The sequence below is a fragment of the Natator depressus genome, chromosome 5 (genome assembly GCF_965152275.1).
Source record: "Natator depressus isolate rNatDep1 chromosome 5, rNatDep2.hap1, whole genome shotgun sequence".
In the NCBI taxonomy this organism is placed as follows: domain Eukaryota; kingdom Metazoa; phylum Chordata; order Testudines; family Cheloniidae; genus Natator; species Natator depressus.
In genome coordinates, this window is record NC_134238.1 from 12134041 (window position 1) to 12158843 (window position 24803).

At 44.0% G+C, this 24803-nt stretch overlaps 1 protein-coding gene across 1 annotated transcript in view; it reads left to right on the plus strand.

The window, feature by feature from the left end:
- Window positions 1-24803, plus strand: part of LOC141987193 (urea transporter 2-like) — a 243472-nt gene that overhangs the window by 185537 nt on the left and 33132 nt on the right. Inside the window, exons 2-4 of the mRNA XM_074952308.1 lie at window positions 14483-14555; window positions 22265-22432; window positions 24271-24460. Coding sequence (XP_074808409.1) covers window positions 14483-14555; window positions 22265-22432; window positions 24271-24460 — 431 coding nt within the window. The remainder of the gene's footprint in view (window positions 1-14482; window positions 14556-22264; window positions 22433-24270; window positions 24461-24803) is intronic.

Sequence of the window (24803 nt, forward strand, 5' to 3'; positions counted from 1 at the left end):
TTCATTTTCCACCAGCCCCTGGAATTCCCAAAGGATTGTGGCATCGCAGTAAATGGATGGGGGAGTAATGTGCGACAGCACTGCTAACCTGGGTTAATTGAGTCATAGATATACCTTGTGGCTGTTAGTTCTGATTCATTGCTATACCTTGCAGCTGTTAGTTCTAAATAGCAAGGGTTAATTGATTCATAGGTATACCGCTTGCGGCTGTTAGTTCTGATGTAATTATTCAGTAACTGAAAACCTGAAAACAAATAATTGTAACAGTTCAGGAAAATTGCAACCTATTTTGTGAAATGACTTCTAGGTTTTTACAAGTGGCCTTAACAGAGAGAAAATACGTCAGATTTCACCTAATCAGCTCGACAGAACCAGGGTGACTGAATTTTTGGGACCATGCATCATGTCTTCGGTCTCCAGAGGAAGGACAAGGTGGAATCTTATTGTGGCTGGATGAAATCCTAAACCTCCTCATTTGTCTCAAGTTTAAACCAGGCCTTTCACTGAAAACTCTTTCAGTATTTGATTTGACTTTGGATGTGGACAGTATTTCGGCCCTATCTGAAGGCAAGTTACACCTGCCCAGTAAAACTATCCAGAGAGCAAAAAAGTGTGAATTCCAAGAGACTTACTCCACTCCAGTAAGCCTAACCTGGATCAGTCTTTCTCTTTAGTATCATTGTTGCTGGACTATACGTACGGCATCATGTCACAATACTAATGCCTGTGTAAAGTCCAGATGCACCACAGCAGTGCTCAGCGCACCCAGGCACAGAGAGACATTCTGGGGCTGCTGGAGCCTAAACTCGCACCTCAGAACTGTTCTCACGTGAGCAAACAAATAAAAGCTCCCAAGGAACCATCCCCCAGCCAGGATTGCTAGAGTACATCATGCTCAAGCCCTCCCCCAAAGTGCCATGTATGCTGTGGTGCCAGGAGCAGTTGGCCTTGGGACATCAGCCCAGAGACAGGAATCCTCAACTTCTGCCTTCAGGCAGCTTTAAGTTCTCCTCACACTGCACTAGTCGTGGGGCGAACAGAATGTTGGGGCTGAGAATCTCCTGCCTTTTTCGCTGAAAATAGCTGTTCCTTACTTTATTATCCAGGCTCTCTGCAGAAAACATCCCTTCCTTACAGACAGGTGGCTTGCTGGGGCCCCATTCGGACATCTGGTTCACCTGTCCATAACATCACCTCCATAATATACACCAGCAAGTGGCTTTTCTGTCCGCAAAGCTATAGACAAAAGCATGACGACTTCCTGTTGGACTCCTTCACCTTCACTATCAGAAACAACCAGGTGGCAATGGCAGGAAACACAAGGCCATTTCATGGTCTTTTTATCTATCCAGTATTAGACGATACACAATACTAATTAGGCTGTAAAGGAATTTCACAAGGAGACACACATCAGGAAGTTCTAGACGTACAGAATTGACCTGCACCTGGCTGTGTGATATCAGGTTTGCTCAGCCTGTCCCGATGTCAGGCTATGGCCTAAGATGTCAAGGAGAAACCAGCTGTATTTCTCACCTGCTCTTTTAGGATAGAAACACATTAGTACAGTCAACTGATACTGCGTGAGGAACATTGTCACGCGATGACAAATGGCAGATGGGTTTGAGTTATTGAGATATAATGCTGAATGACTAGCATATGAAGAACACTAAGACTACAGATATAGACTCTTAGAAATGTAGAGCTGGAAATGACCTTGAAAATTCATCAAGTCCAGCCCCCTGCACCAAAGCAGGACCAATTAAACCTAGACCATCCATTCCTGACCAATGTTTGTCCAACTTGTTCTTAAACACCTCCAATGACTGGGAAGCCTATTACAGAGCTAACTACCCTTATAGTTAGAAAGTTTTTCCTAATATCTAACCTAAATCTCCCTTGCTGCAAATTAACCCTATTACTTCTTGTCCTACCTTCAGTGGACACGGAGAGCAATTGATCACCATCATCTTTATAAGAGCCTTTAACATATTTAAAGACTGTTCTCAGATCACCCATCAGTCTGCTTTTCTCAGGATTAAACATGCCCAGTTTTTTTAACCATTCCTCATAGGTCAGGTTTTCGAAAACTTTTATCGCTTTTGTTGCTCTTCACTGGACTCTCTCCAGTTTGTCTACATCTTTCCTAAAGAATGGCACCAAGAATTGGACACAGTACTCCAGGTGAGGTTTCACCAGTGCTAAGTAGAGCAGGACAGATATATCCCTGCCTTACATACAGCACTCCTGTTAATACACCCCTGAATGATATTAACCTTTTTTGCAACTGCATCGCATTGTTGACTCATATTCAATTTGTGATCCACTATAGCCCCCCAGATCCTTTTCAGAAGTACTGTGGCATAGCCAGTGTGACAAAGTTCCTCCTCTGCCTTGGTGGGTCCGGCGCCTTTTGGTGGATTTGCTCATCTCAGAGGTTCACAGCACCCCTCAGTTTGGTCACTTCTGCTAAAGACACAAATCTGTCATTCACTCAGCTAACTTTATCACTGGCCAGCATGGGGGGAACGGAGAACAATCTCCGCAGTCTCTGTTGTCCCACCTAGTCAGTCAGGGACGGGCCAGATCCCTTTCCAAATTAGACCTTCCCTTCTGGTGTTGCTCACAGACCAGGTCAACTCCTCCTATGTCCAATCAGGAGTTGCAGGGATGGGGGGAACCCAGGCCTGCCCACTACACCGGGTTCCCTCCCAGGGCCCTGTGACTAGCAGCTGTCTACATCTTCTGTATCAGCTGTGTGACAGCTACAACTCCCTGGGCTACTTCCCCATGGCCTCCCTCCAGCACCTTCTTTATCCTCACCGCAGGATCTTCCTCCTGAAGCCTGATCACGCTTGTATTTGTCAGTCCTCCAGCAACATGCATTCTCACTCCCTGATCCTTGCACACCCCCCACTAACTGATGGGAGGTCCTTTTTAAACCAGGTGTCCTGATTAGTCTGCCTGCCATAATTGATTCTAGTATGTTCTTAATTGGCTCCAGGTGTCTTAATTAGCTTGCCTGTCTTAATTGGTTCTAGCAGGTTCCTGATTGCTCTAGTGCAGCCCCTGCTTTGGTCACTCAGGGAACAGAAAACTATTCATCCAGTGACCAGTATATTTGCCTTCTACCAGACTCCTGTACCCCACTGATCTGGGTCTGTCACACCAGTTATTCTCCGTTTTTGTAGTTATGCAACTTTAACTTTTCCTTCGTAAGTGAAGTACTTCACACTTGTCTTTATTGAATTTCATCTTGTTGATTTCAGATCAGTTCTCCAATTTGTCAAGGTTGTTTTGAATTCTAATCCTGTCCTCCAAAGTGCTTGCAACCCTTCTCAGCTTGGTGTCATTTGCAAATTTTATAAGTATACTCTCCACTCCATTACCCAAGTCATAATGAAAATATTGAACAATACTGGACGCAGGATTGATCCCAGTGGGACCCCACTGGATACATCCTTCCAGTTGCACAGCAAACCATTAATAACTTCTCTTTGAATATGGTCTTTCAACCAGGTGTGCACCCACCGTATAGTAATTTAATCGAAACCACATTTCCCTAGTTTTCTTATGAAAAAGTCATTCAGGACTGTGTCAAAAGCCTTACTAAACTCAAGATTTATCATGTCTACTGCTTTCCTTCCTACCCCAGTCCACTAGGCCAGTAACCCTGTCAAAGAAAGAAATTAGGCAGGTTTGGTGTGATTTGTTCTTGACAAATCCACACTGGCTATTCCTTATAATCCTATTATCTAAGTGCTTACAAATTGATTGGTTAATAATTTGTTCGAGCATCTTTCCAGGTGTCACAGTTAGGCTGACTGGCCTATAATTTCCCAGGTCCTCTTTGTTTCCAAGAAAATCAATAACAAAAGTGGCTGTAGACTTGGACAGTGCGGTTACCCAGGGGGAATGTACATAGGTTTTGATAAGGAACTAAACTTTCAGGGCTAGATGCTCAGCTGGTATAAACTGGCTTAGCTCACTGAAGTCAAAGGAGCTCCTCTGATTTACACCAACTGCAGATCCAGCCTTTAGAACTTTTTGAAGGAACCTCATCAATTGTACCTAAAAAACCTTAATGGGTAAGTACACACCGACGTTTCATTTTGACTACTGCATGTTAGTGGAATTCTTTGTAACCAAATATTTCACAGTGCTTTACGAGCATAGGCCTGGTAAAACCTCTGCTACAATTTACAGTCCAATTTACGGACTCTCCAGTGCTTCTGCTGCAACAGTGGCTATCTGCATTCCCCTTTTATGTAGGGCTAAGGCTTAACAGCATAAAGTTAGCCCTCAGTGTTAGTGAGACTCCACGTTCTCATTCATAATAAAATGACAGTTAAATCAATCTTTGTATTAGTTGTTTTTCACTTGATTTCAAATTGTATTTTTGTTGGATTATATGTTATCATATAAAATCAAAAGTTAAAATGGAAACATAGTGTTTTGATGTTGTCAAAACAAAATGTTTCAAATGAACTGAAGTTATTTCCCCCACGCTCCCCCCCCCCGAGCTTTCCTTTGCAGAAAATGTCAGCATTTTCAGGTTTTGCTCCAATTCAGAACAAAGCCGAATTTTGAGATCCCTCGTGAAATGGAGCGTCCATCCTGCGCACAGCTCTTTGAGAGCAATGTGTAAACAAACTTGACAATGGAAAGTTCAATGGTTTAAGCATGATGGGTGTTTGCTCTGCCTCACAACTTGAGCCAAATGCAGTGATGATGCAAAAGGTGGGGGAAGTTAGCTATCAGTTACAGCGTCAGTGGCCTAACCATGGACTGTTACTTTGCACTGATTCGGTACTCTGTATAGACCAAATTCACACCTGGTGTAAGCAGGCCTACTTCCCGTCAAAGGGGCCAAACTCAGCTTGCAAGTATATCAGTGCAAATCTAGAGTATCTCTATTGAGGTTGGTGGATAGTATCAATTACACTAATGTAACCGCATTCACTGCTGAGGAATAATGCCTGATATGCCTTGGTGTAAATGAGGTGAAAATTGGACTCCATTGAATTACTCTGTGTGACGGGTTGGGTCACAGAAACCCCCTTGGGACTGCCACCTGATATGCTGAGACTACCTCTGAGCCCGTTTTCCCTGACAGCTAGAGTCTTCAGAACCCTGCCTTGTTGAGCCAGACATGCCAGCCTGCTCCAACACAGACCTAGGGTCTGAACCACGTACCCCCAAACTGTAGTCTTAACTGAAAATGGCTTAGCAAGTGCTCCTGTCTCTCGCACCCAGATACCCAGTTCCCAGTGGGATCCAAACCCCAAATAAATCCGTTTTAATCTGTATAAAGCTTATACAGTGTAAACTCATAAATTGTTCGCCCTCTATAACGCTGATAGAGAGATATGCCCAGCTGTTTGCTCCCCCAGGAATTAATTACTTACTCTGGGTTAATTTATAAGCAAAAAGTGATTTTATTAAATATTAAAAGAAGGATTTAAGTGGTTCCAAGTAATAACCGACAGAACAAAGGAAGTTACCAAACAAAATAAAATAAAACACACAGGTCTAAGCCTAATACAGTAAGAAACTAAATGCAGCTAACTCTCACCCTCAGAGATGTTCCAATAAGCTTATTTCACAGACAAGGCTCCTTCCTAGTCTGGGCCCAATCCTTTCCCCTGGTACAGTCCTTGTTCCAGCTCAGGTGGTAGCTAGGGAATTTCTCATGACTGCAGCCCCCTCTGTTCTGTTCCATCCCCTTATATACCTTTGGCACAAGGTGGGAATCTTTTGTCTCTTTGGGTCCCCACCCCTCCTTCTAAATGGAAAAGCACTAGGTTTAAGATAGATTCCAGTACCAGGTGACATCGTCACATGTCCTCTGAGACCCCAAGCCTTCGTTCTTTCCAGCCTGACTCACAGGAAGGCTTGCAAGTAAACAGAGCCATCTACAGTCAATTGTCCTGGTTAATGGGAGCCATCAAGATTCCAAATCACCATTAATGGCCCACACTTTGCATAACTACAATAGGACGTCAGAGTTATATTTTAGATTCCTATGACAGGTTTCAGAGTAGCAGCCGTGTTAGTCTGTATCTGCAAAAAGAAAAGGAGTACTTGTGGCACCTTAGAGACTAACCAATTTATTTGAGCATAAGCTTTCGTGAGCTACAGCTCACTTCATCAGATGCATTCAGTGCCACAAGTCCTCCTTTTCTTTTTAGATTCCTAGTTTCAGATACAAGAATGATACATTCATACAATTGGATGATCACACTCAATAGATTATAAACTTTGTAACGATACCTTACAAGAGACCTTTTGCATGAAGCATATTCCAGTTACATTATATTCACACTCATTAGCATATTTTCATAGATTCATATGGAGTGCAACCACACTGTGGATTTACACCAGTATAGTAAGAGTTATGGGCCAGTAGACTCATGCCAGTTTAGTCGGAGCGGGGTGGGGGGTCAGCAACTGTGCAGTCGCTAAATAGAGCTTACTCTTTCTTACACCCTCCTGTTTGACACCCTTCTTGTTCTTCCCCCTTCCTCCATGTTAGTGTCTGATGCAAAGCCCATTGAAGTAAGTGGGGGTCTCTCCACTGAATTCAGTGGGCTTTAGAACATGCCCTGAGTCTATAAGGTCCATTCATTTTGCTCTTCCAGTGAATGGCAAAATTACCTATGTGGGTTTTTATGCCACCCTTGGCACTGTGGTATCAGAATTCCTGTGCAAGTCACCATACTTTTTCCCATTTACACAAGTCTGTAACTGGTAGCACTGGTAGCACTGCTGGGGAGCGTGACTCATTGTCTACAATCTTTGAAATATAAAGCTAAGTCGCATAGGCAATATAGAGGAAAGCAATGTCTGTGTTGTAAGGGGCGCAACATTACAGACTTCAAAGGTTCAAATATTTAGCTTCTGTAGCTTCTTAAATATTGTCACCTGGATGTCTCGAAAGTTTGCTGAGACCGAACCCAATAAATCAAGACAAATGCATGCTTTGATCTGCATGATGAAAACACCTGCTTTTCTACATGTAAATTCCTTTTTATAAATGTTTATGTCTCTGCCAGAATTTAAAATAAAAAGAATCAATGAGTTTGCTTTATATTTGCCCTCTGTGGTTTTCTATTACATTCCTGTAACCCAATGGGGTTTTCAGGGAAGGCTCATGGTGTTGTAGTTACCAGGGAAACATATATTAAGCTGTTGCAATCTAAAGGAGAAAGTTCCTATTAACTTTCTATTAAAAAGCAGGTGATGTGAATTAAAAGAAGAGGTACCTGGATGGTTACTCTATTAAAACATTGAACTAATATAGCTACTTTCATCCAACTCCAAGGAGCCCAAAGCACTTTCTGGAGAGATTCAGCAAGTAGTAGAAGTTGTGAAGTAGAATACACCTCAGGGTGAGTAGTGGTGGCAGAATCTAACCTTTCACAATCTAGACTTCACTGTTAGGCACGGCCATGAGCACACGGTGGCGCATTGAACTTAACCAATCTAGGAGTAGCCCCAGAAGCAGACACCGTGTGACTGTGGGCTGGTCTAAACTTAAAACTTTTGGTGGCATAGCCATGTCGGTCAGCATTGTCTTTTCTTTCTTTTTTTTACCCACCTTGACCAACTAGCAAAAGCCCAAGTGTTGATGCAGTTAAACTAGTATATAAAAAAAAAAAGTCCTTTTCCTGATATAGCTTGTTATATTCCAGGGAACTGAATAAGCTATACCAGCAAGAGAGTTCTATGGCTGGTATACACTGTGTCCCCAAAAAGGGGGTTTGCCACGATAGCTATATCAACAAACCCTTTACAGTTCAGGCTAGGCCTTAGAGATACCACCTGTGGGCAAAATCCCTCCCCTGTTTTCTCCTTGCTCCAGGGAGTAGTAATTTACTTCTGGCTTTTACCAGAAGAAATTTACAACATTCCTTACATCAGCCCAGCCGCACTGGCTGGAAAGTGGAGCCAAGTCTCCACCCTTCCCCACTCACCTGCTCTGGGGAGCAGGAAAACCTCATAGACCCACTTACTTCTGCATCCCTGCACTAAGTGTGTAGGTAGCCCATGTAGCCGTCTCAGGGGGTTTCTCACTCTCTTGCACAGGCACTTAGGCCAAGTCACAATTAGGCCCTGGATTAAATCTCAAAACACCCATCTGAGGCAGGTAAAAAGTATTTCCCCATTTCATGGATGGGTAGACTGAGGCAGAAAGGAGTCACTGGTAATTGACTTACCCAAGCTTTCCTTGTGAGTTGAAGAGAGAACCCATTTGTGATGCCTAACCCACTGCTCTAACAGAACTTATTCCCTCTTCATCCTTTCAGCATATCTTCTTTGATTAAGAAAGGCATTGATTTTGTTTAGAACGGATGTTGCTGTGTCTGCGCGTTGTCCTGCAGAAATGGACCTTGAGAGAAGCTTCTTTGCTTCAGTCATTTGGCGTCTATCAGTGGCATCAACATGTAAAATAATGGAACAAAAGTCTTATTTTAGTAAGCTGGCATGAATGGCTGAAAGGTTGTACTGTTTTCTCTCTGTCTCTTTTTATTTCGATTTTATTTTTGCTGGTTTATTTCTTAAGGTCCATGTCTAAAACAAGCAGGCTTTTTTCGTTAGTATTCTCAACGGATTTAAAAAAGAGAGAGAGAGAGACCTATAAAGCCAAAAACAAAATAGAGGATCCAAGTAGAGAGGTATGTGTTATTGGACAAGTGTTTAATTTATGGAATTTGGCCGGCAGAACAAGTGTTTGAAATGGACTTCAATAAGTGTAGCTCGTAGTATAAATGTGGCTTGTAAAGTTGTTTTACAATCTGCCTTGCAGAGCAGTCGAGGCCTCATGGAAAATGCTGAAAAACATTCTATTGAGCAGCAATGCTGTTTATATTTCATATTTTCTCTATTTGTTTTCCCTTTGGTTTTATAACTAAGACCATATGCAGAAAACAGGATCTTTGTGCCTTAAAATATCCACTCGGCCCTGCTACTTTATTAATAAAGAATATCTAGCAGCTAGAAAATACTTTATACCTTCACAGCTCTGTTCAAATAGTACCAATTAAGTCTTGTTCTATTCCCTGTTTCAAGCCGCTTCGTTTCTCTGTGCCTCAGTTGCCCATCTGTAAATGTGGATAATGGCACTTCCCCACCTCCTCGGACTGAAGTTAGGATAAAAACATGACAGGATTCTGAGGCTACAGTTGTGAGTGTGTGAGATACTACAGCTGATGCGTCAAAACCAAAACTCTTATCAGAAATGTGTTGGTCTCAACTAAATGTTTTTGTTAGGAAAATTTCAGGTGCAGGAATGAGGAGGGGGACACCTGGCCAGATTGACTAGCCCACCCCAGAATATTCAAGAGTCTGATGCACTCACCTGGCTGTAGGAGACCTAAGTTCAAGTCCCTGCTCTGAAGCAGAAGGTGAGTGCCTGGATCACTTGGCTGTAGAGTCAGTCTCTCCTGTTGGAGCTGTTCCAATGTGTGTAAATACTCAAATATTCGTTGAGCCAGAAAGACTCTGAGTATGTCTACACTGGAATAAAAGACCTGGGTCAGTGGACTCAAGCTGTGGGGCTAAATATTGCTGTGTAGATGTTTGGGCTCAGGGCATAGGCGCTGACTCCGTGGGTGCTCCGGGACTGGAGCACCCATGGGGAAAAATTAGAGCGTCCTCTGCACCCACCGGCAGCCAAGCTCCCCTCACCCCCCGCCCCACTTCCTTCTCCTCCTCCCCTGAGCATGCCATGTCCCTATTCCTCCACCTACCTCCCAGTGTTTCCCGCCCGGCCACCACCAAACAGATGTTTGGCAGCATTAGCACACTCCGGGAGGAGGGAGGGAGGAGCGGGAATGTGGCGTGCTCATGGGAGGAGGCGGGGAAGAGGCGGTGCCAGGGCGGGGATTTGGGAAAGGAGTTGGAATATTGGCAGGGAGGGGGCGGAGTTGGGGCGGGGACTTTGGGGAAGGGGTTGGAATGGGGGCAGGGAAAGGGTGAGAAGAGGCAGGGCCTCATGGAAGGGGTGGATTGGGGGCAGGGCCAGGGCAGAGGAGGGGTCGAGCACCCACGGGAAAGAGGGGGAAGTGGGGTCCCAGAGCTCAGGTTCCAGCCCAAGTCTGAACATCTACACAGCAATTTTACAGCCCAGCAGTCTGAGCCCTGCAAGCACCAATCAGCCAACGCTGATTGCTGTGTAGACATAACCTCTGTGGCCCAATGGTTAGGGCACTCACGTGGTCTCTGGGAAACCCAAGTCCAAGGCCTGGCTCTGATTCAGGCAGAGCCAGGACTTGAATCCAAGCAGAGACACCACTCATGGTCTCCCAGGTGCGTGCCTTTACCCGCAGGCTATTTGCTATTCTGGGCTTCTTTTTTTTTTTTTTTTTTTGCACTAAACATTTCCAAAGGTCTCAGTTTTGTTCCAGTCCAGCACAAAAAACAAATGTTGAAGCCTCAACATTTCTCACAAAACAGAATCCTTCTTTTCCAGCCAGCCTTTTTCTAATAGTCATAGTTAGCCACCCAAGTTAAAATGGCCTGGTTCCAAACTCTGACGGGTGGCATTTGTCCTTATACAGACATGCCAGTGTAGCTTTGCTGCATGGGTTTATTTAATGCCGCTTGTAGGAAACAAGCTTAGTTTTTTAGTTTAAGAGCTGTCACTAATCATTTTGTACCCTCTTGCTGTGATTGCATTGCACTCAGCCCCAGTAGCTATTTTGAAAGTCTCTTTTTTGTTCATTTATTTCCAGTGTCACAAACCAATCTGTTGTAGAGCCTTGCTTCGTAGATTCATTATGACTCAGCCAAGCACTCTGTCGCTGTACCGGAACTTTGCCCTCCAGCTGTGCACTCATGAATTTTACTTGCTTTTGATTTCCTTTGCAATTTGTGCTGAGAGCAGCACCCTTTTACAGAATGCTTTCTTTCACCACATCCCTTGAATTTAGCATTTTTTGGTCATGGTGTCCACATTTTAGGTGTTACCAACCCCCATGATTTTATCGGAGTCTTATGATATTTTTGAAGCCCCAGCTCCTGGAGTCAGGTGATTACACAAGAATCTCATTATAAATAAAGTAAGTTTTCTAGCCCTCATGGGTGCAGAGAAAAGCTTGAAAACATGATCTCCAAAGGCTCAGATCTCAGTAGGTGAATAAAAAGAACGCAGCATTTATTATTTTGTAAAATTGCATGATTTACGGGCCAATCTCATGATTTTAGGGGTCCTGATTCATGGTTTTCGAAAGCTTGGGATTGGCAATACTGTTTGTTGCAAAGAAAAGCCATTTGTTTGATCTTATATTCTTTCTTAATGCCTTGTTGTGTATTTTTAACTGAATGCACTTCATTTCTTTTACTGCTTGTTAACACTTTCGTGTGGGAAACACAGTTTTCATTGGCTCTCCAAATAGCCTGCTGTTCTCTGCAAGGTCTCCCAGTAGCCCCCACTTTGACCTGATAATCGTTTGCACCACAAATGATTCGGTCTCTAATTAGTCCATTTGTTAACTGTTCAAATTCCGTATGACTTAGCTTTGTTATGTAATAGGTCTGTAGCATAATGTTCAAGCATCTTACCTGGCTTGTTGGGAAGAAGCAGTGACATTCCTGCGTGGGTCACAATATTTAAATTTGTGAATAATTTATCCCCTGGGATGCTTCTGCTGCAACATATTGCAGTTTGCCAGTGTCTCTGGGTCCGCCATGCATTGTAATCTGGAGAATTTCACATTCTCCGAGTTCTCCTCAGCACCATTTCCTTCCAGGAAAAGTTAGAAGCTCTACAGTCATCTGTTTCAGTTCTGTCCTAGGTCCCCTTCTAGAGGAAGGGATTCATGTGGTTTCATTTGCTCTATTTTGCGCCTGAGTTTCCTTTTGACATGTTGTAATAAAAAGATGACACACAGAAATGCAGGAAAGAGCCTCATTTTTATTTCTTGGCCTCAGTCACCTGACATAGTTACATAGAGGGAGGATGGTCTGGTGGTTTGGCCATTAGCCAGGGACTTTAGAGACATCGGTTCCATTTCTGACCTTGCCACTGACTTCCTCTGTGACCTTGGGCCAGCCACATAAAGCCTATGTTCTGCTGTTTCTCAGGTGTATAATGGGAAGGAAAGCAGCACCCTACAGTGGTGTTGTGAGGATAAATGCTTTAGAATGGTTGAGAGGAGCTCAGATACCATGGTAATGGGGCAAGTTAGATGTGACAGGTCAGTATTCACTGGCTCCATAGGCTGGCTGCCATCTTCCATATGGTGCAACTGCATTAGTAATAAAGGAATTTGTGAGTTTCTGATTGTATACCTCACACTAGGAAATATCACAATGCCTGGCAAGCCTCAGAAGTCCCATTCTCTTTGGATTAAGGACCTCATGGCCTGGAGGCTTATCTGAAACATTTAAGCCTGCAAACCATGGCTGGAAAGTCTGGACAGAACAGCCTTATCCAGAGATTTCCAGCACTTCCTGCTTCTGGATGGACTTGCAAGACCACAAATGCAGTATGAATGGTGATGTTTCTACTGCTCCTGGAACCACACTGGGCAGAGATATGCCAATCTGAACAATAATGAGGTTTGGTTTGTGTGGGCGATGGCTTTGGGCAGCCGTTGTTTCAGCTAAGCCTCTCCCTTCTAGTTAGGCTCATCGGAGAGCTCTTCTGGGAAAAGGCATTAACAAAAAAAATTGTGTGATAGATACAAGCCTATATTAATTATGTTATGGGGAGACAACCTCTGTGATATGCCCTCCTTTGGATTGTCCAGTGTCTCTTCTCTGCAGCTGCCCTCTAAACCAGGGGTTCTCACCCTTTTTCTTTCTGAGGCCCCTCTCAACATGCTATAAAATCTCCAGGGCCCAGCTAAGGGGGGAGAGGGGAAGAGACTCAGGGCTCCAGCCAGGGGTGGGGCCCTTGGGCATAGGCGTAGTTTGACTTCTATTTTGGGGGGGCAACGGCCGGCAGGGCTCAGGCCAGCTCCACAAAGCAGGGTCCGGGTAAGGAGCTCCACCTCCAACCCGACTCACCTCAGCAGGTCACCCACCTGTCTGGGGCTGTGTGCCAGTGGCTGCTCTCCAAGGGCTCGGCCGGCCCTGGAGCCGGGTCCCTGCCTGGGCAGCTGACCAGCTGCATGAGCAGTCAAAGAGGGCTGGGAGCTGAGGAACAGCTGCAACCCTGGGCAGGCAGCAGATGGGGAAATGCCACGGCTGCCCACTCCATGACACCACTAGTCAGAGGAGCAGCTGCCCCGCACTGCCTGGCTCTGGCTTCCCACCTACGATCTGGCCAGAGGGGGGCTGAGGGAAAGGAGTAGGTGGGGGGATGGAGCTGCCCCCAGGACTGCCCCACTCTGGGTAAGGCACTGCAGTTTGGGGGGGGGCAACACCCTCATGCCCCCTCAACTCTGCCAATGGGCTCAGAGCTTCAGCCCTGCTGCTCCCGGCTTCAGTGGAAGGGTGGGAGGGAGCTTGGGGTTCAGCCCGTCGCTGCTCCCACCTTCAGCCTGGGTGGGGGCACCAGGGATGGGGCTTCAGCCCCAGGCTTCTCCTGGCTTCAGCCCTGCAGGGGAAGCCAGGGCTTGGGGTTTCAGTCAGGGGGGCCCACAGACCCCCAGAGGGCCATGGACCACCAGTTGAGAACTGCTCCTCTAGATGAAAAGAGACTGAGTCTTCATTGGGATTTGGCCCCTTTACATTGTTCCAGGATGTAAACACAGTAGATCTTGCCACCAACACATTCGCTCAGCACAGGGGATAAGTGGAGGATGTGTCTGGAGAAAAGGGGTCTGTCCCTACTCGACAGCTGTTTTTGGCTGTCAGACTGTCCTGGCTATTGGGTCCATAAACAGCCAACCGCAGCTTACAGTAGTTGAGGATGCTCTAATTTGTATTGAGGATTGACTCAATCCCAAACCTGAGATTACAGAGAGACAATCCCTCCTTCCACTCCCAGGTCTTGTGCTAAGTGGACTTTGGCTGGAAGTCGGAATAAAGCCTTAAACTCTTCAAGGCAGAGAGCCGTTGTAGAGCAGGAATAGGATTTGGCCGTTCCTGCCACTCACTTGCCTGCTCCCTCTTCCACATCACACTGCTCATTTTATAATCTGCTTGATCTTCATTTACCTTGAAGGGCTGCTGAGGCAGGTGGATTAGCCTTTCTGCAAAGTGAGCATTGTTTTGTTTTTTTAACAAGTTCTACAATTATTTAATTATGGTGCTTACATCAAGCCCCAGGCCAAATGAAGGTAATTAAGTTACACGCAATCCTGATGCTCTGTTTGCAAGCTGTCACGAGAGGGAGCTAGAGCATCAGAGACAGACCTTTGCAATAAACTTCCAGTACCACATTGAACACTGGCATTTTCCTAGAGGTGGATAAATAGGCTGATATTCAGATGCTGTTTACTTTCCTGGGTCCTATTATTAGGAGATGCAGACCCACAAATATTTTTATCATTTACTATTTCCCCTCCCCATGCAATATCCCTTTCTCCAACAGCGTCTGAGGCCTGACAGGGAGTTTCAAGAGGGAGTTCTCCAGGTGAAGGAGGAGCAAATACGGGACCCTGGGGGTAAGTGGCTGTCTGTAGTGTGTGTTTGTGTTTGGGGGTTACTTGCTGTGTGCTGAGCTTGTGTCTGTCTGTCTGTTTGTTTGTTTGTTTGTCTGTTTGTTTGTTTGTTTGTTTGTAGGACCGTGTGCTGTGGCCGGCAGCTGGGAGCTGGGAGCTTCTAAACAAGGTTTGAAATCTAGAAGCCTCTGTTCATTGGCTGAGCCTTAGTCAGGGGGCAGGGCTATCAAGAAGGCCAAGGATTTATAAAGCAGTGAGCAAGCGACCAGGGAGCTTTGCGACCAGGGACCGCTAACAGGGAGTTTTGAGAGGGAGTGTGGAAAGGGGCGAGGTACACTTGCCATTCTTTAAAACCTTTAAACTATAAACAAAACTTCTCTATTTAAACAAAAATCCTATCATTAACCTAGGTAACTGTAGGAGAGAATGCAGGCAGAAGCCTAGCAGCAGAGTGGGGGCTATCCTGTTTATTGCACTCGGTGTAGCATGTATGATTACCTGCCCTGTGGGTGGGTGGCATATGTGTGCATTCGATACAAGGAGCTCCTGGCCCTCAGAGACCGTGTACGGGCTTTGGAGACCAGGGTGGTGGAACTGGAGGAGCCAAGGGAGGCAGAGAGTATGTTGATGAGGCTTTCCAGGACACTGTAGATTTGTCCCACCTCCGGTCAGACATCCCCTGTGCTGTTAAGGAGGATGAAAGGCCCAGAAAAGGAGACCAGTCAACTGGAGCAGAGGGAAACCTTCCCATAGTTGGGACCCTCCTTCCAGATGATGTTGGGGTATCCTCTCACACTGAGGTTACCACTCCTGGGGAGGGAACTCCAGTCATTAGGAAAAGGCAGGTGTTAGTAATGGGAGATTCAGTCATTTGAAACATAGATAGCTCATTTCAGAGTAGCAGCCGTGTTAGTCTGTATTCGCAAAAAGAAAAGGAGTACTTGTGGCACCTTAGAGACTAACCAGTTTATTTTAGCGTAAGCTTTCGTGAGCTAGAGCTCACTTGTTTGTGATGACCGGGAGAACCATATGGTGACTTGCCTGCCTGGTGCGAAGGCTGCGGATCTCTCGAGGCATCTAGATAGACTTATGTGTAGTGCTGGGGAGGAGCCAGTGGTCATGCTACATATAGGTACCAATGACATAGGGAAGGGTAGAAGAGACGTCCTGGAGGCCAAATTTAGGCTGCTAGGAAAGAGACTGAAATCCAAGACCTCTATGGTGGCATTCTCAGAAATGCTTCCAGTTCCACGTGCAGGGCCAGGTGGGCAGGCAGAGCTTAAGAGTCTCAATGCATGGATGAGACGATGGTGTGGAGAGGAGGGGTTTAGCTTTATTAGGAACTGGGGAAACTTTTTGGGATGGGGGATCCTATACAGGAAGGATGGGCTCCACCTAAACCAAAGTGGATCCAGGCTGCTGGCACTTAGCATTAAAAGGTTGCAGAGCAGTTTTTAAACTAAGAGATGGGGGAAAGCGGATTGCTGCAGAGGTGCACGTGGATCGGACAGAGACTTCTCTTAGAGGAGAGTCTAGTGAGAGAGATTCTCTAGGGTTTAGTCAGTAGGAGAGGATGGATGAGAATAAAGTATGGGCCAGATCAGAAGAGAAACATTCACATAAAGAATCTGACACATCAGAAAAGGGCAGACAAATAAACAGTGACAAGTTTTTTAAAGTGCTTGTACTCAAATGCTAGAAGTCTAAATAATAAGATGGGTGAACCAGAGTGCCTCGTGTTAAAGGAGGATATTGATATAATAGGCATCACAGAAACCTAGTGGCATGAGGACAATCAATGGGACACAATCATTCCGGGGTACAAAATATATTGGAAGGACAGAACAGGTCGTGGGGTGGGGGAGTGGCACTATATGTGAAAGAAAATGTAGAATCAAATGAAATAAAAATCTTAAGTGAATCCACATGTTCCATAGAATCTCTATGGATGATAATTCCATGCTCTAATAAGAATATAACAGTAGGGATCTATTATCGACCACCTGAGCAGGACAGTGATAGTGACGATGAAATGCTAAGGGAGATTATAATAGTGGAGGGTTTCAGTTATCCCCATATTGACTGGGTACATGTCACCTCAGAATGAAATGCAGAGACAAAATTTCTCGATACTTTAAATGACTGCTTCTTGGAGCAGCTGATACAGGAACCCACAAGGGAGAGGCAACTCTTGATCTAGTCCTGAGTTGAGCGCAGGATCTGGTCCAAGAGGTAACTATAACAGGACCACTTGGAAATAGTGACCATAATATAATAACATTTAAGATTCCTGTGGTGGGAAGAACACCTCAACAGCCCAACACTGTGGCATTTAAGTTCAGAAAGGGGAACTATGCAAAAATGAGGAGGTTAGTTAAACAGAAATTAAAAGGTACAATGACTAGAGTGAAATCCCTGCAAGCTGCATGGACACTTTTCAAAGACACCATAATAGAGGCTCAACTTAAATGTATACCCCAAATTAAAAAACACAGTAAAAGAACTAAAAAAGAGCTACCATGGCTTAACAATCACGTAAAAGAAGCAAAAAGAAAAGGAGTACTTGTGGCACCTTAGAGACTAACCAATTTATTTGAGCATGAGCTTTCGTGAGCTACAGCTCACTTCATCAGATGCATACTGTAAAAGAAGCAGTGAGAGATAAAAAGGCATCTTTTAAAAAGTGGAAGTCAAATCCTAATGAGATAAATAGAAAGGAGCATAAACACTGCCAAATTAAGTGTAGAAATGTAATAAGAAAAGCCAAAAAGGAGTTTGAAGAACAGCTAGCCAAAAACTCAAAAGGTAATAACAAAATGTTTTTTAAGTACATCAGAAGCAGGAAGCCTGCTAAACAACTAGTGGGGTCCCTGGATGATTGAGATACAAAAGGAGCACTTAAAGACAATAAAGTCATCGCAGAGAAACTAAATTAATTCTTTGCTTCAATCTTCACAGCTGAGGATGTTAGGGAAATTCCCAAACCTGAGCCGTCTTTTGTAGGTGACAAATCTGAGGAATTGTCACAGATTGAAGTGTCACTCAAGGAGGTTTTGGAATTAATTGAGAAACTTAACAGTAACAAGTCACCGGGACCAGATGCCATTCACCCAAGAGTTCTGAAAGAACTCAAATATGAAATTGTGGAACTATTAACTATGGTTTGTAACCTGTCCTTTAAATCAGCTACTGTACCCAGTGACTGGAAGATAGCCAATGTAACGCCAATATTTAAGAAGGGCTCTAGAGGTGATTCTGGCAATTACAGATCAGTAAGTCTAACATCAGTACCAGGCAAATTAGTTGAAACAATAGTAAAGAATAAAATTGTCAGACACATAGACGAACGTAAATTGTTGTGCAAAAGTCAACATGGTTTCTGTAAAGGGAGATCATAGAATCATAGAAGATCAGGGTTGTAGGGGACCTCAGGAGGTCATCTAGTCCAACCCCCTGCTCAAAGCAGGACCAATTCCCTCCCGCCCCCAAAGTCTCTTTCCTTAAGGATCCACAAAGAAAATGGTGGGTAGAATAGCCCATCCCCTCATTATTTTGTCCACCAAATATACCTAGACTAATTCAGTTTTTCTGTCTCCTTTCAAATCTTTTCCCATCAACATTGGTTATGGGTGTTTGTGACATCTTATGAACTTTCAGATGCTTTTTACAGTTGAGCTCACAATTAGAGTAAATGTGTAGGCCCAATAATCACAACAGGCTTTGATAGTGAATGGGGACGAAGAGTAGAGCTGGGTGAATAATGGGTTTTCTGGTTCATTAGCAATTTTGAAAAGTTAAAAAAAATATGATTTCAGGTCCAACCAAAAATGAAAATGTTGGCAAATCAAAGTCTACAAAATTTTCATTTTGAATCCAATAAAACATTTCATTTTCATAAAATGTTGTTTCAATTTTGACCATTTTTAATGTTTTTCTCATTTTTCAAAAATATTGAATTAAAGGAAATTTGAAATGAAAAAGCCATTTCAAAATGAAATTCAAAATGTGTCATTAGATTTTTTTAACAACTCTTTGTTTGTGTGGCTTTTCGAAATGAACAATTTGTCAAAACTGACATAAATTAGCAAAACATTTTGGTGTTCCCAAATCTGCATTTTTCACCAAAAAAAAGTTTCAGATGAAAAATGTTGCCAGGTTCTAGTGAAGAGCTTTGAGATTCTTGAGCAAAATGTGCTGTGCAAATGCATATGAGTTAGTGTACCAGCTTCTTATGCACCCCCTGTGCAAAGTTTGCCAAGGTCAGTGAAAATGGATGGACAGTGCCTCTTCGTTTGGCCAGCCATATTCCCATCCTTAATGGTACAGATTAGTGTGTGGAACAGCTTCCATGTGAGGAGAGATTAAAAAGACTGGGACTGTTCACCTTGGAAAAAGAGATGATTAAGGGGGAATAGGATTTCTATAAAATCTCGAATGGTATGGAGGAAGTGAATAAGGAAGCGTTATTTACACCTTCACATAACACAAGAACTAGGGGTCACCAGATTAAATTAATAGGCAGCAGGTTTAGACAAACAAAAGAAGGTACTTCTTCACACAATGTACCGTTAACCTATGGAACTCATTGTCAGGGGATGTTGTGAAGGCCAAAAGTGTAAGAGGATTAAAAAAAGAATTAGATAAGTTCATGGAGGATAGGTCCAACATTGGCTATTAGCCAAGATGGTCAGAGATGCAACCCCATGCTCTGGGTGTCCTTAAACCTCTGTCTGCCAGAAGCTGGGACTGGACAACAGGGGACGGGTCACTTGATAAATTGCCCTGTTCTGCTCTTTCCGTCTGATGCATGTGGCATTGGTCACTGTCAGATGACAGGGTACTGGGTTAGATGGACCATTAGCCATTCTGGGTCAGACCAGTCTTAGGTTTTTACAGAAAAGATGTGCCAGCTTAGACCCAGTCTGTCACTCTCATCATAGCCTTTTAGGAGTCCCACATGTGCAGCACAGAGGGCCTCACACAAGCCAAACCAATGCATGAATTCCACTCTGTGGGACTGTCTTTGCACACATTTCTTACACAGGTTTTAGCTCACATATATCCAATATGATTGTATGCAAAGCTAAGGATAATTCTGGAGGCATGTTACATGCAGTGCAATGTATATTCCACTAACAGATGTATGAGCATTCATTGCACATACAGGCATTTTGATGTGTGATGCTTTACAGACAAAATTAGGAAATTAACGATCCTGTGACCCTGCCTGCAATTAAGCATGCACTTTGCCTACCTATTACATGCCGTGCTGCTGTGCCTGTTTCCCTCTTCCTTATCCCTGGCTTATATCACTTGTGACATGACAGGAAGGATGAACAGATGTTCTCTGAGCGATATTTGCGATGCCGCCAGTAGTTTTCTCTTCACAGACACTTCCCCGGTTGGCATTAAGCTCCACCATCACTGAGTTTAAGTACCACGCCTTCCCGGCACACACCAAGATCTCCCTCCAAGTGTGATTCTTTGGGATCTGCTGGAAGAACAGGTATGCACAGCTTCCATTCAGTCTTCATCTGGGGGTGAAATAAGTCCAGGCGAAGGTGATGGAAACAGGTTTTGGGGTATATAGTTCTTGCCTCCAAGAATGTCGGAAAAGTGCCCTAAAGTCATTCCCACCTGCTGGCAGATTGATGGTCTATGTGAAATCCACTATAGGGATGGAAGTCCATTTCTTAGGGGGGACAGATCTACCTTTAAAAAGTACAATAATCTTCTCAGATGGCACTATTTACAATTCTGGTTGGCAGTGTCAGCAGAGAGACCAGGGTTTGCATGCACTGTGGAGACTGAAGTTCTCTCTGCCCTCTAGACAGAGTCTCCCACACCAAGCTAGAGCTGAGACACAATGGCTGATGCTGCTCTCCTATCAGACGCATTCTCTGGATAAATAGTGGACATCTGTCTCCAGTACTGTTAAGGTGGAGGTGGCACCTTTCACCAGTCCTCCTCCTAAAACTATGGGAAGTGGTATCACTGCCCAGAAAAATGCAGAGTGCTCTAACTGGACCAGTAGGATCACTCTTGAAGGCCCTTTGGATATCACTGGGCCTGGCCATCCTCCTGTCTTGTGCAATCTCTGTTTTTCATATGTTCTCCCTTCACAGCCACACAAAACACGCAGAAGGTACCAAATTGCTGTATATTGTGCAGGGATAGCACAGCAAAACGACATGCATGCACAGCAAATCAGAAAAACATTGCCCAGCTTCAGTGATGTTATTACTCTGGTTAGCAGTGAGGGGTCAATTTAAGATGTAGCCTGCAGTTCTGTTCTCCAAACAGGGAACTATTGGAGCTCCGCTTGTGCTTCCAAAAAAACAAAACAAAACAAAAAAAACCTTTGCATTCTTCCATCCACTTTTACAGTCAGTCAAGCAATGTTCTTGATATTGTGACCAGTCCAATGAAAATCCAGCCTAGGCCTTTCGGTCTTAACTCCTGCCGTTATGGGAAAATAGATGCAAAATAATGATTTAAATACATACTTTTCAGAACTAGCTTAACTCCTTTTCATCCTGGATTCCAAATGCCTTTGCCTTTGAGTCTGATATTAGTAGCTGAATCTCCATTTGGTGTGAGGTTTCCGTCCACAGCAAATGTTTACGTTTGAGCCTTGAGACCCAGGGAAAAGGATTTCCACTTCAAACTCTTCAAAAATTCAGAATGAATTGGCTCTGTTAACTTTAACAATGTTCTGCCTTTGACAGTTAAACATTTAAGTTCTTCTCTTGGAGTCCTGGGGCATGAGTTAAAAGATGGATAAAGAAGTTTGGAAACAAGAGCTAGCTTCATAATTCATTGTGATACATTTCCTCTCTTACCAACCTGCAGCAAGCCTTTATATCTTGATGAAATCCCTCTCTGGAGCTCATCAGGTGTGACCACTTCTAATGAGCCAGCTCCCTGGGAAGGGAGTCACCGCATTCTGGAGCTCCTGTCTCTAAAGGGAATCATTCTACACATGAGCATTTAAACTAGTGTGACAGCCATCACATTAGGTGATACACTGGGGACTTCCAGAGCTAAATGCAGGAGCTGCTACAGCTTGAGCTAAAGATCTTTAGCTGGGGCTGGAACAGACTCTAAATCTCTGTGGATCACGCACAGAGGGGGGCCTGTAACACACCCCTATCAGTGGGTTACACAAGCAGAGGCATTGCCGTGCCTGAGAACTTACTGAAAATCATTACCAATGATAAGTGGAGAGAACTGAGAGTGAAGGGAAGGAAAGGATTGACTTGGGGTGCAAAGGTGGGATGCAGGGTGCATTAGCAAGGAGGAAGTGGAGCAAAAAGAACTCAAAATTTAAATCACATTTAAACATCTCAAGGGATTGTTCTGGACCAAACCTCCCAACTCTTTAAGGTCCAGGCATCACAGTAAGTGATGTATGTGTCCATCTACCAAGGAACATGAATTCTTCCAGCCAGTCTGTCCCTTCCCTTCTTTAAGGGCCAGATTGCCACACCCATATTCATGTTGGGTAGCACCTTACTCCACCAGTGGTCTCATTGACTTCAGTGGGGTTTCTGAAGGGGTAAGTCACTACTCATTATGAAAAAGAGTATCACAATCTTTCCCTAAGTACAGAAGAAATTTGCTGGTGCACAAGTTAGGAGGTTGAAAGCAAATAACATCTGAGACCAGTTTGAGAGTTGCGATCCATTGTTCCCTTTCCTCGATTCCTTAAGATATGGAAGACAGTGAGGTTGTTAGAACTGGTAATAATGGAGAAAGGAAGATGTACAATGAAAAGAGCACAAGAGACCAGAGACCAGTGGAAAGTGGCAAAAGAAGAATCTGCAAAACCCTTGGATATCTAACAGGAGAAATGAAAGCGTGTGGAGACTGGCTGAAAGGTACAGCCTTTGATTATCTGAAAAGCACCATGGGTAATAAATAACAACTAGCTCATTACACCAACAGCAATGTTAACGTTTTCTGGGTGCGTATATTGGGCATTAATCCATCTAACTCCCTGATTTGTGTACTTGGAGGCTGTTTGCATATGCAAACACTAGCGTGTCCAGAGTTTGGGGTGTACATTTTTTTTGGCTAAGCCACTTAATTTTCAGAAAGGAAAGTTTAATGTGTCATCTTGCCATTACCATGACTTCCCACACATATTGGGCATTTGCACATGCAAAATGCCATTTAGACACCTAAACAGCCATGTGTTATTACTGTTATTATAAGAAGCACTCATCAGGATTGGGAAACCAATTTAGATTGTAAGCTCTTTGGAACAGGGACTGTCTTTTCATGTTAACGAGTGGCTACAGCACCTAGAACAATGGGGCCCTGATTCTGAACTGGGAGCTGCTATTTGCTACTGCAATACCAGTTATTAATAAACAATAATAATTGTGATGAGTGCTGTGCAAATGTAACGCCGACAGACCCTGGTCGCTGGTGGCCTGGATCAAACCGGGGACCTCTGGAGCTTAGTGCGTGAGCCTCTACAGCATGAGCTAAAAGCCAACTGGCTGTTAAGCAGACTCATTCTCTCTCTCTAAGTGGTCTCGGTGCCACTAGATGGGACAGAACACCACACCCAAGAGGTGTGGGGGTTACACAAACGTAAAATAAAAAGCAGCCCCTGTTTCAAGTAGCTTACCGTCCATATAGGGACAAAACACAACCAGTGGGTATAGAATACCATGGAGGACAGAAGTAGACGTCAAGGGTAGCATTAATAGGAATATGAAGTTGCATATAGTAGATGCATGAACAACTTGAAGGCTTTGTGTCATTTTTTCAATGGTTTGGTTTTAGATAAAAGGATAAGATAAATTAACTAATCTCACCCTCTTCGTACAATAGTCACTGCAGTTGCATAAACATTGAGTTAGCATTTTCTGTGAGCTCCTTGCACACTTGCGCAGAGTAGTGTAAATATCATTGTGTTTGGCCCTCGGGCTTCTTATTCTAAAAATGTGGAACTGAAGGATTGTGTGGGCCAACTTGTAGTTGGACAGAAGTGTCAGCAACAAAGATTTAGTTCAGTACTGCTTGTGCTGATGTACTTATGTCTTGCCATGAAGGGGCAAATTTTTAATAATATTTAGGCACCTAATGACATGTTATGGGATAGTGGGGTTTTCAGCAGTATCTAGGTGCCTAACTTCCATTGATTTCAATGGGAGGTAGATGCTTAGACACTCCTGGAAACTCCCTCTAGGCATCCGTTCTTTAAGTGCCTAAATACCTTTAACGACCTGTCCTATGAAACCTGCACCTCAGCATTCTGTGTCTGCATTTTTTCTATGGTAAAAGGGCTGTTCCCTGACATTTCCTCGTCCATCTACACACTGTTTTCAGCCTTGCCTAAAGCCCATTCAGCAGCAGAGTTACACACAGCGGTAGTTTAGTTTTCTCATTAAATTTATAGTGGAATCCTTATGCTGGCTGCCCTGCAAGAAAGACTAGTTGTGACTTTCATAAACTCTTCTTTAGTAATCTGGCCAAGTGCTTGATAGTGGTGAACTCTACCAACTGCAATACGTCTCAGTTAGCTTTTTCATGTGCCAGATGCAAAATATGTCCAGGCACCAATAAATCAGAGACAAGTTTTACAGTCTTGTTGATACATTGATGGCAACAGAATGGAGGCAGACACTGCAAAGCTAAGTGTGTTTCAAGAAAGCCATGCTGGAATGATGTCTTATTCCCAGAATTTTTATTTGATCTCTTTCAGATAAACCTCTAGTTGTTCAGTTTATTGACTGGGTCCTACGGGGAATATCCCAGGTGATGTTTGTCAACAACCCACTCAGTGGGCTGCTTATTCTAGCCGGTCTGTTGATCCAGAATCCTTGGTGGACACTCACAGGCTGTTCAGGAACTGTTGTCTCAACATTAACGGCACTTATTCTGAGCCAGGACAGGTAGGTTTGGCCTCTGCATTTGGAATTTTTAAATAAATTGGCAACTGAACTTTAAAATATTGTGCTACCCATTAGTGGTGTGTAAGGCCCAGGTTTGAGCAGATCCGTTCTTTGGTGATGCTGAACAGTGAGTTAAAACTTTTGCTCGCATTACATAAACCACGGTTATTGCACTGAATGGCCTATAATCTCTAATCCAGGAAAGGTACAGTATAGTACGCTAAAAGCACTATAAAACACCTCAGGTTCTAATCCTGGCTCTGTCACTGTCTTGCTTGTGGCAAGTCACTTACCCTTTGCATCTCCATTCTCTTGTCTGGTAAATGGAGCTGATAACAAACAT